The 14,231-nt window shown below is 49.8% G+C and overlaps 1 protein-coding gene across 7 annotated transcripts in view; it reads left to right on the top strand.

Moving 5' to 3' along the window:
* Window positions 1-14,231, top strand: part of pltp (phospholipid transfer protein) — a 147,996-nt gene that overhangs the window by 75,377 nt on the left and 58,388 nt on the right. For all 7 annotated transcript variants that reach the window (XR_013500281.1, XR_013500280.1, XM_078236324.1 and 4 more), the window contains exons 3-4: window positions 7,850-7,949; window positions 8,037-8,165. Coding sequence is in view for 5 of the 7 variants with exons in the window: in XM_078236324.1 (XP_078092450.1) it covers window positions 7,850-7,949; window positions 8,037-8,165 (229 nt within the window). In the remaining 2 variants the exon portion in view is untranslated. The remainder of the gene's footprint in view (window positions 1-7,849; window positions 7,950-8,036; window positions 8,166-14,231) is intronic.

The following is a 14,231-nucleotide window of genomic DNA, read 5'->3' as shown; positions in this document are numbered from 1 at the left end:
ACACACAATCTCACTCTATCTCTCACACACAGTCTCACTATATCTCTCACACACAATCTCACTCTATCGCTCACACACAGTCTCACTCTATCTCTCACACACAATCTCACTATATCTCTCACACACAGTCTCACTATATCTCTCACACACAGTCTCACTCTATCTCTCACACACAGTCTCACTATATCTCTCACACACAGTCTCACTATATCTCTCACACACAGTCTCACTATATCTCTCACACACAATCTCACTCTATCTCTCACACACAGTCTCACTATATCTCTCACACACAGTCTCACTATATCTCTCACACACAGTCTCACTATATCTCTCACACACAGTCTCACTATATCTCTCACACACAGACTCACTATATCTCTCACACACAATCTCACTCTATCTCTCACACACAGTCTCACTCTATCTCTCACACACAGTCTCACTATATCTCTCACACACAATCTCACTCTATCTCTCACACACAGTCTCACAATATCTCTCACACACAATCTCACTATATCTCTCACACACAATCTCACTATATCTCTCACACACAATCTCACTATATCTCTCACACACAATCTCACTATATCTTTCACACACAATCTCACTATATCTCTCACACACAGACTCACTATATCTCTCACACACAATCTCACTCTATCTCTCACACACAGTCTCACTCTATCTCTCACACACAGTCTCACTATATCTCTCACACACAATCTCACTCTATCTCTCACACACAGTCTCACTATATCGCTCACACACAGTCTCACTATATCTCTCACACACAATCTCACTCTATCTCTCACACACAGTCTCACTATATCTCTCACACACAGTCTCACTATATCTCTCACACACAGACTCACTATATCTCTCACACACAATCTCACTCTATCTCTCACACACAGTCTCACTATATCTCTCACACACAATCTCACTCTATCTCTCACACACAATCTCACTATATCTCTCACACACAGTCTCACTATATCTCTCACACACAGTCTCACTATATCTCTCACACACAATCTCACTCTATCTCTCACACACAGTCTCACTATATCTCTCACACACAGTCTCACTGTATCTCTCACACACAGTCTCACTATATCGCTCACACACAATCTCACCATATCTCTCACACACAATCTCACCATATCTCTCACACACAGTCTCACAATATCTCTCACACACAATCTCACTATATCTCTCACACACAATCTCACTCTATCTCTCACACACAGTCTCACGATATCTCTCACACACAGTCTCACTATATCTCTCACACACAGTCTCACTATATCTCTCACACACAATCTCACTCTATCTCTCACACACAATCTCACTCTATCTCTCACACACAGTCTCACTCTATCTCTCACACACAGTCTCACTATATCTCTCACACACAATCTCACTCTATCTCTCACACACAGTCTCACAATATCTCTCACACACAATCTCACTATATCTCTCACACACAATCTCACTCTATCTCTCACACACAGTCTCACTCTATCTCTCACACACAGTCTCACAATATCTCTCACACACAGTCTCACTCTATCTCTCACACACAGTCTCACTATATCTCTCACACACAGTCTCACTATATCTCTCACACACAGTCTCACTATATCTCTCACACACAATCTCACTCTATCTCTCACACACAGTCTCACTATATCTCTCACACACAGTCTCACTATATCTCTCACACACAGTCTCACTATATCTCTCACACACAGTCTCACTATATCTCTCACACACAGACTCACTATATCTCTCACACACAATCTCACTCTATCTCTCACACACAGTCTCACTCTATCTCTCACACACAGTCTCACTATATCTCTCACACACAATCTCACTCTATCTCTCACACACAGTCTCACAATATCTCTCACACACAATCTCACTATATCTCTCACACACAATCTCACTATATCTCTCACACACAATCTCACTATATCTCTCACACACAATCTCACTATATCTTTCACACACAATCTCACTATATCTCTCACACACAGACTCACTATATCTCTCACACACAATCTCACTCTATCTCTCACACACAGTCTCACTCTATCTCTCACACACAGTCTCACTATATCTCTCACACACAATCTCACTCTATCTCTCACACACAGTCTCACTATATCGCTCACACACAGTCTCACTATATCTCTCACACACAATCTCACTCTATCTCTCACACACAGTCTCACTATATCTCTCACACACAGTCTCACTATATCTCTCACACACAGACTCACTATATCTCTCACACACAATCTCACTCTATCTCTCACACACAGTCTCACTATATCTCTCACACACAATCTCACTCTATCTCTCACACACAATCTCACTATATCTCTCACACACAGTCTCACTATATCTCTCACACACAGTCTCACTATATCTCTCACACACAATCTCACTCTATCTCTCACACACAGTCTCACTATATCTCTCACACACAGTCTCACTGTATCTCTCACACACAGTCTCACTATATCGCTCACACACAATCTCACCATATCTCTCACACACAATCTCACCATATCTCTCACACACAGTCTCACAATATCTCTCACACACAATCTCACTATATCTCTCACACACAATCTCATTCTATCTCTCACACACAGTCTCACTATATCTCTCACACACAGTCTCACTATATCGCTCACACACAGTCTCACAATATCTCTCACACACAGTCTCACTCTATCTCTCACACACAGTCTCACTATATCTCCCACACACAATCTCACTATATCTCTCACACACAATCTCACCATATCTCTCACACACAGTCTCACAATATCTCTCACACACAGTCTCACTATATCTCTCACACACAGTCTCACTATATCTCTCACACACAGTCTCACTATATCGCTCACACACAGTCTCACTATATCTCTCACACACAATCTCACTCTATCTCTCACACACAGTCTCACAATATCTCTCACACACAATCTCACCATATCTCTCACACACAGTCTCACAATATCTCTCACACACAGTCTCACTATATCTCTCACACACAGTCTCACTATATCGCTCACACACAGTCTCACAATATCTCTCACACACAATCTCACCATATCTCTCACACACAGTCTCACAATATCTCTCACACACAGTCTCACTATATCTCTCACACACAGTCTCACTATATCTCTCACACACAGTCTCACTATATCGCTCACACACAGTCTCACTATATCTCTCACACACAATCTCACTCTATCTCTCACACACAGTCTCACAATATCTCTCACACACAATCTCACCATATCTCTCACACACAGTCTCACAATATCTCTCACACACAGTCTCACTATATCTCTCACACACAGTCTCACTATATCGCTCACACACAGTCTCACTATATCTCTCACACACAATCTCAGTCTATCTCTCACACACAGTCTCACAATATCTCTCACACACAGTCTCACTATATCTCTCACACACAATCTCACTATATCTCTCACACACAGTCTCACTATATCTCTCACACACAGTCTCACTATATCTCTCACACACAATCTCACTCTATCTCTCACACACAGTCTCACTATATCTCTCACACACAGTCTCACTGTATCTCTCACACACAGTCTCACTATATCGCTCACACACAATCTCACCATATCTCTCACACAATCTCACCATATCTCTCACACACAGTCTCACAATATCTCTCACACACAATCTCACTATATCTCTCACACACAATCTCACTCTATCTCTCACACACAGTCTCACTATATCTCTCACACACAGTCTCACTATATCGCTCACACACAGTCTCACAATATCTCTCACACACAATCTCACCATATCTCTCACACACAGTCTCACAATATCTCTCACACACAGTCTCACTATATCTCTCACACACAGTCTCACTATATCTCTCACACACAGTCTCACTATATCGCTCACACACAGTCTCACTATATCTCTCACACACAATCTCACTCTATCTCTCACACACAGTCTCACAATATCTCTCACACACAATCTCACCATATCTCTCACACACAGTCTCACAATATCTCTCACACACAGTCTCACTATATCTCTCACACACAGTCTCACTATATCGCTCACACACAGTCTCACAATATCTCTCACACACAATCTCACCATATCTCTCACACACAGTCTCACAATATCTCTCACACACAGTCTCACTATATCTCTCACACACAGTCTCACTATATCTCTCACACACAGTCTCACTATATCGCTCACACACAGTCTCACTATATCTCTCACACACAATCTCACTCTATCTCTCACACACAGTCTCACAATATCTCTCACACACAATCTCACCATATCTCTCACACACAGTCTCACAATATCTCTCACACACAGTCTCACAATATCTCTCACACACAGTCTCACTATATCTCTCACACACAGTCTCACTATATCTCTCACACACAGTCTCACTATATCGCTCACACACAGTCTCACTATATCTCTCACACACAATCTCACTCTATCTCTCACACACAGTCTCACAATATCTCTCACACACAATCTCACCATATCTCTCACACACAGTCTCACAATATCTCTCACACACAGTCTCACTATATCTCTCACACACAGTCTCACTATATCGCTCACACACAGTCTCACTATATCACTCACACACAATCTCAGTCTATCTCTCACACACAGTCTCACAATATCTCTCACACACAGTCTCACTATATCTCTCACACACAGTCTCACTATATCTCTCACACACAGTCTCACTATATCGCTCACACACAGTCTCACTATATCTCTCACACACAATCTCACTCTATCTCTCACACACAGTCTCACAATATCTCTCACACACAATCTCACCATATCTCTCACACACAGTCTCACAATATCTCTCACACACAGTCTCACTATATCTCTCACACACAGTCTCACAATATCTCTCACACACAGTCTCACAATATCTCTCACACACAGTCTCACTATATCTCTCACACACAGTCTCACTATATCTCTCACACACAGTCTCACTATATCGCTCACACACAGTCTCACTATATCTCTCACACACAATCTCAGTCTATCTCTCACACACAATCTCACAATATCTCTCACACACAATCTCACTATATCTCTCACACACAGTCTCACTATATCTCTCACACACAGTCTCACTCTATCTCTCACACACAGTCTCACAATATCTCTCACACACAATCTCACTCTATCTCTCACACACAGTCTCACAATATCTCTCACACACAGTCTCACTATATCTCTCACACACAGTCTCACTAGATCTCTCACACACAATCTCACCATATCTCCCACACACAGTCTCACTATATCTCTCACACACAGTCTCACTATATCGCTCACACACAGTCTCACTATATCTCTCACACACAATCTCACCATATCTCTCACATACAGTCTCACAATATCTCTCACACACAATCTCACCATATCTCTCACACACAGTCTCACAATATCTCTCACACACAGTCTCACAATATCTCTCACACACAATCTCACTATATCTCTCACACACAATCCCACTGTATCTCTCACACACAGTCTCACAATATCTCTCACACACAGTCTCACTATATCTCTCACACACAGTCTCACTATATCTCTCACACACAGTCTCATTCTATCTCTCACACGCAGTCTCACTATATCTCTCACACGCAGTCTCACTATATCTCTCACACGCAGTCTCACTATATCTCTCACACACAGTCTCACTATATCTCTCACACACAGTCTCACTATATCTCTCACACACAGTCTCATTCTATCTCTCACACGCAGTCTCACTATATCTCTCACACGCAGTCTCACTATATCTCTCACACACAGTCTCACTATATCTCTCACACACAGACTCACTATGTCTCTCACACACAGTCTCACTATATCTCTCATACACAGTCTCACTATATCTCTCACACAGTCTCACAATATCTCTCACACACAGTCTCACTATATCTCTCACACAGTCTCACTATATCTCTCACACACAATCTCACTATATCTCTCACACACAATCTCACAATATCTCACACACACAATGTTACTATATCTCTCACACACAATCTCACTATATCTCTCACACACAGTCTCACTATATCTCTCACACACAGTCTCACTATATCTCTCACACACAATCTCACTCTATCTCTCACACACAATCTCACTCTATCTCTCACACACAGTCTCACTATATCTCTCACACACAATCTCACTCTATCGCTCACACACAGTCTCACTATATCTCTCACACACAATCTCACTATATCTCTCACACACAGTCTCACTATATCTCTCACACACAATCTCACTATATCTCTCATACACAATCTCACTATTTCTCTCACACACAATCTCACTATATCTCTCACACACAATCTCACTATATCTCTCACACACAATCTCACAATATCTCACACACACAATGTTACTATATCTCTCACACACAATCTCACTATTTCTCTCACACACAGTCTCACTATATCTCTCACATACAATCTCACTATATCTCTCATACACAATCTCACTATTTCTCTCACACACAATCTCACTGTATCTCACACACAGTCTCACTATATCTCTCACATGCACAATTTCGCCCTCATATACACAGTCTTTTTGCTCACACTGTCTCTCTCTCTCATACATACACACACACAATTGGAACTCCCTTCCTTACAGCACTGTGGATGTACCTACACCACATGAACTATGTCAAGAAGGTGATTCACCATCACCTTCTCAAGACCAATAAGTGATAAGTAATTCATGCTTGTGGCCTCGAGTGAATTAACTCAATTCATAGCCCTGTACAGACACAATGACCTGAATTTTCATCATCTAGCTGGGAGTCAGAAAAATTCCTGGCTCTGCCTGCCTGCCAGAAGTGTCCCAAGAGGTGGGATCTTCATTGCTGGGAGAGGGTGGCTGTGGATAGAATTAGGTCAGCCGACCTAAAGTTCAAAGGCAGCCACATGGGTTGCCGGATGGTGAGGCAGACTGTTTATAATGCCCGTCTCAGTACTGTGGGTCTTCATCCTAGTTAAAATCAAAATTAAAGATCCCCCTGCCCACACCCCTTCATCCACACACTCCCCATGCCCCATCATTTCTACCTCCTGTCCTCAACCACCCTCTCATACCCATTATGCCAAACTCTGCCCTTCTACCCACCCCCTATGGCTCCTCATTTCCCTCACACCAACCTCTGTCTCCCCCCCAACAATGGGCCACATGCCATGGCAATTCCATGCCTGTTGATCCACTTTTTACCATATAGAACCAGTGAACACTATAGTCATAGTACTTTGTGTAAACAAAACCCTTTAAAACGTTATTAATTCATAAGTTTCTAATGTGTTAAAGGAATAATTTAATAAAAGTGTTAATTATCCAGACCATTTAAAGTATCAGTAACAAAAAAAGACCTTGAAGCTACCTAACTTGTGTAAACAAACATTGTGAAATTGACAACAGAGACTAAAGAGCCTGAGCTGTCAATTGAGCAATGTCTCTGGGATGCAGTTGTTTCACCAAGAATAATTGTTGTCTGGGCTCTCAGCCAAGTTTGGTACACACAGCCTTTATCTATATGTATGTATATGTACACTCACACACACACTCTCACACACAATTCTACATATGCACACACACACACACCTAATTAGAGTAAATATTGTAAATGTGAATCGAATAAGTCAGGGCAAATACTTTGCTATAAATTAAGTGACCATAATCAAGAAACTCTTCATGTTTCTGTTCTCTGAAGTTCGATCTGAAGGACTGAGGTTTGTCGCTGAAGAGTTAGAAAATATTTCCATAGCAGATTTCTCTGGGAAGGAGGGACCTTTCCACTATTCTATCAGCGGGTAAGAAGCTGCCTCCATCTCGCTTCATTCCTGATATCTGGTTATTGGTGTCAGTGTCACTGAGCTCAGTGTGTTGATGTTTTACAGAGTGAAAATCACAGACCTGGATCTTTCAACTGCTTCTTTAACCTTCCATCCGGAAGCTGGGCTACAATTCGAAGTGAAGAACTCCTCAATTAGCATTACTTTCCAGAGGGACATGTTGTACTGGCTGATGTGAGTCTCTCTCTGTAGCATACCCTATCGCTCAGGCCATTTCAATCAGACTTTGTCCTGTCACTGACGGTGTTTTGGTTGACACAGTGTAACTGAAATCACTGGGAAATTACGGTGAACACTTTTGGTCAATGTAATAAACAAGGAGATCTTTCACTCTACAAACTGCCCCTGTCAGTGTGCGAGCACAGTGCAATCGGATACTGACAGAGTATTGCCACACTGGTGGAAGAGCGTGTTTCAGATGAACAGTTAAACCCAGACCCTGTCTACTCACTTTGCTGGATTTACAAGATCCATTTGTAGTGTTAGGAATAGGAGAAGGGGAGCTAACCCAGTATTGCAACCAATATCTACCCCTCTCACTTAAACTGATCATTTAAAGTTTTTAAAGTTTATTTATTAGTCAAAAGTAAGGCTTACATTAACACGGCAATGAAGTTACTACGAAAATCCCCTAGACGCCACACTCCGGCACCTGTTCAGGTACACTCAGGGAGAATTTAGCATGGCCAATGCACCTGACCAGCGGGAGGAAACCGGAGCACCCGGAGCAAACCCACACAGACACAGGGAGAACATGCTAACTCCACACAGTGACCCAAGCTGGGAATTACACCCGGGTCCCTGGAGCTGTGAGGCAGCAGTGCTAACTACTCTGCCACCGTGCATCTCCTTAGGTCGCTGCAGTTTGTGGGATGCTGTGTGAATTCCAGATGCTGTGACTCCTGGGTCTGGAGTTTCATGCCCCAGGTCAGATTGTAGTGGAGGCAGTTGGTCTGAGAAGCAGCGACATGCTGCTCGTCCACCTCCATTCTGATCCTGTGATGGCGGGAGGGAGCATGGGCCTGTGAACTTTCCAGTTGAGGTCATTTAAACTTTTTAAAGTCTTGTGTAAATCTTTCTGAAGGCTTCAGACTTGAGGCGGTTTGTGTTTAAAACCATCCTGCCTCACACCAGCTAAAACTGGCTTGGACCAAGTCAGGAACCTGTCGGGACTAAGCAGCAATGTTCCTAAGGGGAAGTGTAATGGCTGATCTTAGATTAAAGGCCTTAACTTCTTAGCTCAGTGCAGCACAGCTCAGGGAAGGATTCAGCATTTAAAACTTTGCCAGTTCTGTGGGTTCTCACCCTCCTTGCACCTATGGACATGTGAGGAGTGGGAGGGGGCGGAGTGGGCGAGGGGGGAGTGGGAGGGGGCGGAGTGGGCGAGGGGTGAGTGGGAGTGGGAGGGGTGGACATGTGAGGAGTGGGTGAGGGAGGAGTGGGTGAGGGAGGAGTGGGTGGGGGAGGAGTGGGCGTGGGAGGAGTGAGTGAGGGGGAAGTGGGTGAGGAGGAGTGGGTGAGGAGGAGTTGGTGAGGAGGTGTGGGTGAGGAGGAGTTGGTGAGGGAGGAGTGGGTGAGGAGGTGTGAGTGAGGGAGGGGTAGGTGAGGGAGGAGTGAGTGAGGGAGGAATGGGTGTGGGAGGAGTGGGTGAGGGAGGAGTGGGTGTGGGAGGAGTGAGTGAGGGAGAAGTGGGTGAGGAAGAGTGGGTGAGGAGGAGTTGGTGAGGAGGAGTTGGTGAGGGAGGAGTGGGTGAGGGAGGAATGGGTGAGGAGGTGTGGGTGAGGGAGGAGTGGGTGTGGGAGGAGTGAGTGAGGGAGAAGTGGGTGAGGAGGTGTGGGTGAGGAGGTGTGGGTGAGGAGGAGTTGGTGAGGGAGGAGTGGGTGAGGAGGTGTGAGTGAGGGAGGGGTAGGTGAGGGAGGAGTGAGTGAGGGAAGAGTGAGTGAGGGAGGAGTGATGAGGGAGGAGTGGGTGAGGGAAGAGTGGGTGAGGGAGGAGTGGGTGAGGGAGGAGTGGATGTGGGGGAGTGGGTGAGGGAGGAGTGAGTGAGGGAGGAGTGGGAGAGGGGAGTGAGTGACGGAGGAGTGAGTGTGGGAGGAGTGGGTGAGGGAGGAGTGGGTGAGGGAGAGAGAGGGAGGGAGGAGTGGATGTGGGAGAAGTGGGATGAGGAGAGGAGTGAGGGGAGGGAAGGGTGAGTGGAGGAGTGGGTGAGGAGGAGTGGGTGAGGGGAGGTGGGTGGAGGGGGTGGGTGAGGGTGGATGATGAGGGTGAGTGGGGTGAGGAGGGTGGGTGACTCCGGAGGGGTGGGAGTGGGTGGAGAGGGTGAGGGAGGAGTGGGTGTGGGAGGAGTGAGTGAGGGAGATGTGGGTGAGGAAGAGTGGGTGAGGAGGAGTTGGTGAGGAGGAGTTGGTGAGGGAGGAGTGGGTGAGGAGGAGTTGGTGAGGGAGGAGTGGGTGAGGGAGGAGTGGGTGAGGGAGGAGTGGGTGAGGGAGGAGTGTGTGTGTGTGGGTGGAGTGGGTGTGGGAAGGGTGGGTGAGGGAGGAGTGGGTGAGGGAGGAGTGTGTGTGGGAGGAGTGGGTGTGGGAAGGGTGGGTGAGGGAAGGGTGGGTGAGGGCGGGGTGGGTGAGGGAGGGGTGGGTGAGGGAGGAGTGGGTGCGGGAGGAGTGAATGAGGGAGGAGTGGGTGAGAGAGGAGTGGGTGATAGAGGAGTGGGTGAGGGAGGAATGGCCAAAGGAGGAGTGGGAGAGAGGGGAGTGTGCTTGGGAGGAGTGGGAGAGGGAGGAATGGGTGAGGGAGAAGAGGGTGAGGGAGGAGTGGGTGAGGGAGGAGTGGGTGTGGGAGGAGTGGGTGTGGGAGGGGTGGGTGAGGGAAGGGTGGGTGAGGGCGGGGTGGGTGAGGGAGGAATGGCCAAAGGAGGAGTGGGAGAGAGGGGAGTGTGCTTGGGAGGAGTGGGAGAGGGAGGAATGGGTGAGGGAGAAGAGGGTGAGGGAGGAGAGGGTGAGTGAGGAGTGAGTGACAGAGGAGTAGGTGCAGGAGGAGTAGGTGCAGGAGGAGTGGTTGAGGGAGGAGTGGATGAGGGGAGGAGTGTGAGAGGGAGGGGTGGGAGAGGGGGTAGTGGGAGAGGGGTAGTGGGAGAGGGGGAGTGGGTGGTGGAGGAGGAGTGGGAGAGGGGATAGTGGGAGAGGGGGGAGTGGGTGGAGGAGTGGGTGAGGGAAGAGTGGGTGTGAGAGGAGTGAGTGTGGGAGGAGTGGATGAGGGAGGAGTGAATGTTGGAGGAGTGGGTGTGGGAGGAGTGAGTGTGGGAGGAGTGGATGAGGGAGGAGTGAGTGTGGGAGGAGTGGGTGAGGAAGGAGTGGTTGAGGGAAGGGTGGGTGGGGGAGGAGTGGGTGAGTGAGGAGTGGGTGAGGGAGGAGTGGGTGTGGGAGGAGTGGGTGAGGGAGGAGTGAGTGAGGGAGGAGTGGGTGTGGGAGGAGTGAATGAGGGAGGAGTGGGTGAGGGAGGAGTGGGTGAAGGAGGAGTGGGTGAGGGAGGAGTGAGTGAGGGAGGAGTGGGTAAGGGAGGAGTGAGTAAAGGAGGGGTGGGTGAGGGAGGAGTGGGTGAGGGGGGGTGGATGAGGGACGGGTGGGTGAGGGAGGAGTGGGTGTGGGAGGAGTGAATGAGGGAGGTGTGAGTGAGGGAGGGGTAGGTGAGGGAGGAGTGAGTGAGGGAGGAGTGAGTGAGGGAAGAGTGGGTGAGGGAGGAGTGGGTGAGGGAGGAGTGGATGTGGGAGGAGTGGCTGAGGGAGGAGTGAGTGAGGGAGTAGTGGGAGAGGGGGAGTGAGTGACGGAGGAGTGAGTGTGGGAGGAGTGGGTGAGGGAGGAGTGGGTGAGGGAGGAGTGAGTGAGGGAGGAATGGATGTGGGAGAAGTGGATGAGGGAGGAGTGAGTGAGGAGTTAGTGAGGGGTGAGTGAGGGAGCAGTGGGTGAGGGAGGAGTGGGTGAGGGAGGAGTGGGTGAGGGAGGAGTGGGTGAGGGAGGGGTGGGTGAGGGAGGAGTGATGAGGGAAGAGTGGGTGAAGGAGGAGTGGGTGAGGGAGGAGCAGGAGAGGGAGGAGTGGGTGAGGGAGGAGTGGGAGAGGGAGGAGCAGGAGAGGGAGGAGTGGGTGAGGGAGGAGTGATGAGGGAAGAGTGGGTGAAGGAGGAGTGGGTGAGGGAGGAGTGGGAGAGGGAGGAGCAGGAGAGGGAGGAGTGGGTGAGGGAGGAGTGATGAGGGAAGAGTGGGTGAAGGAGGAGTGGGTGAGGGAGGAGTGGGAGAGGGAGGAGCAGGAGAGGGAGGAGTGGGTGAGGGAGGAGTGATGAGGGAAGAGTGGGTGAAGGAGGAGTGGGTGAGGGAGGAGTGGGAGAGGGAGGAGTGGGTGAGGGAGGGGTGGGTGAGGGAGGAGTGATGAGGGAAGAGTGGGTGAAGGAGGAGTGGGTGAGGGAGGAGCAGGAGAGGGAGGAGTGGGTGAGGGAGGAGTGGGAGAGGGAGGAGCAGGAGAGGGAGGAGTGGGTGAGGGAGGAGTGATGAGGGAAGAGTGGGTGAAGGAGGAGTGGGTGAGGGAGGAGTGGGAGAGGGAGGAGCAGGAGAGGGAGGAGTGGGTGAGGGAGGAGTGATGAGGGAAGAGTGGGTGAAGGTGGAGTGGGTGAGGGAGGAGTGGGAGACGAGGAGTGAGTGAGGGAGGAGTGGGAGAGGGAGGAGTGGGTGAGGGAGGACTGGATGAGGGAGGAGTGGGTGGGGGAGGAGTGGATGAGGGAGAAGTGGGTGAGGGAGGAGTGTTTGTGGGAAGAGTGGGTGGGGGAGGAGTGGATGAGGGAGGAGTGGGTGAGGGGGGTGGATGAGGGAGGGGTGGGTGAGGGAGGAGTGGGTGAGGGCGGAGTGGGTGTGGGAGGAGTGGGTGAGGGAAGAGCGGGTGGGGGAGGAGTGGGTGAGTGAGGAGTGGGTGAGGGAGGAGTGGGTGTGGGAGGAGTGGGTGAGGGAGGCGTGGGTGAGGGAGGGGTGGGTGAGGGAGGGTTGGGTGAGGGAGCGGTGGGTGAGGGAGGGGTGGGTGTGGGAAGAGTGAATGAGGGAGGAGTGGGTGAGGGAGGAGTGGGTGAGGGAGGAGTGGGTGAGGGAGGAGTGGGTGATGGAGGAGTGGGTGATGGAGGAGTGGGTGAGGGAGGAATGGCCAAAGGAGGAGTGGGAGAGAGGGGAGTGGGTGAGGGAGGGGTGGGAGAGGGGGTAGTGGGAGAGGGGTAGTGGGAGAGGGAGGAATGGGTGAGGGATGAGTGAATGTGGGAGGAGTGGGAGAGGGTGGCGTGGGTGAGGGAGGAGTGAGTGAGGGAGGAATGGGTGAGGATGGAATGGGTGTGAGGGAGGAGTGGGTGACGATGGAGTGGGTGAGGCAGGGGTGGGTGTGGGAGGAGTGGGTGAGGGGGAGTGGGTGTGGGAGGAGTGGATGAGGGAGAAGTAGGTGAGGAGCAGTGGGTGAGGGAGGAGTGTGAGGGAGGAGTGTGAGGGAGGAGTGTGAGGGAGGAGTGGGTGTGGGAGGAGTGGGTGAGGGAGGAGTGGGTGAGGGAGGAGTGGGTGAGGGGGAGTGGGTGTGGGAGGAGTGGGTGAGGGAGGAGTGGGTGAGGGAGGAGTGAGTGACAGAGGAGTGGGTGACAGAGGAGTGGGTGAGGAAGGAGTGTGTGAGGGAGGAGAGAGTGAGGAAGGAGTGGGTGAGGGCAGAGTGAGTGAGGGAGGAGTGGGTGAGGGAGACGGGGGGTGAGGAGTGAGTGACAGAGGAGTGGGTGGGAGGAGTGGGTGAGGGAGGAGTGGGGTGAGCGAGGAGTGGGAGAGGGAGGAGTGGGTGTGGAGGAGGAGTGAGTGTGGCAGGAGTGGGAGAGGGAGGAGTGATGAGGGAGGAGTGGGTGAGGGAGGAGTGGGGGTGGGAGGAGTGGGTGTAGGAGGAGTGGGTGAGGGAGGAGTGGGTGTAGGAGGAGTGGGTGTGGGAGGAGTGAGTGAGGGAGGAGTGGGTGAGGGAGGAGTGGGTGAGGAAGGAGTGGGTGAGGAAGGAGTGGGTGAGGGAGGAGTGGGTGAGGGAGGAGTGGGTGAGGGAGGAGTGGAGTGGGGTGAGGGAGGGAGTGAGTGAGGGAGGAATGGGTGAGGGAGGAGTGAGTGAGGGAGGAATGGGTGAGGATTTAATGGGTGAGGGAGGAGTGAGTGAGGGAGGAGTGGGGTGAGGGAGGAGTGGGGTTAGGGAGGGGAG

Source organism: Mustelus asterias, chromosome 20 (assembly GCF_964213995.1).
Source record: "Mustelus asterias chromosome 20, sMusAst1.hap1.1, whole genome shotgun sequence".
NCBI lineage: Eukaryota > Metazoa > Chordata > Chondrichthyes > Carcharhiniformes > Triakidae > Mustelus > Mustelus asterias.
Note: the sequence above shows the minus strand (reverse complement) of the source record. Positions and strands in the feature narration are given on the sequence as shown.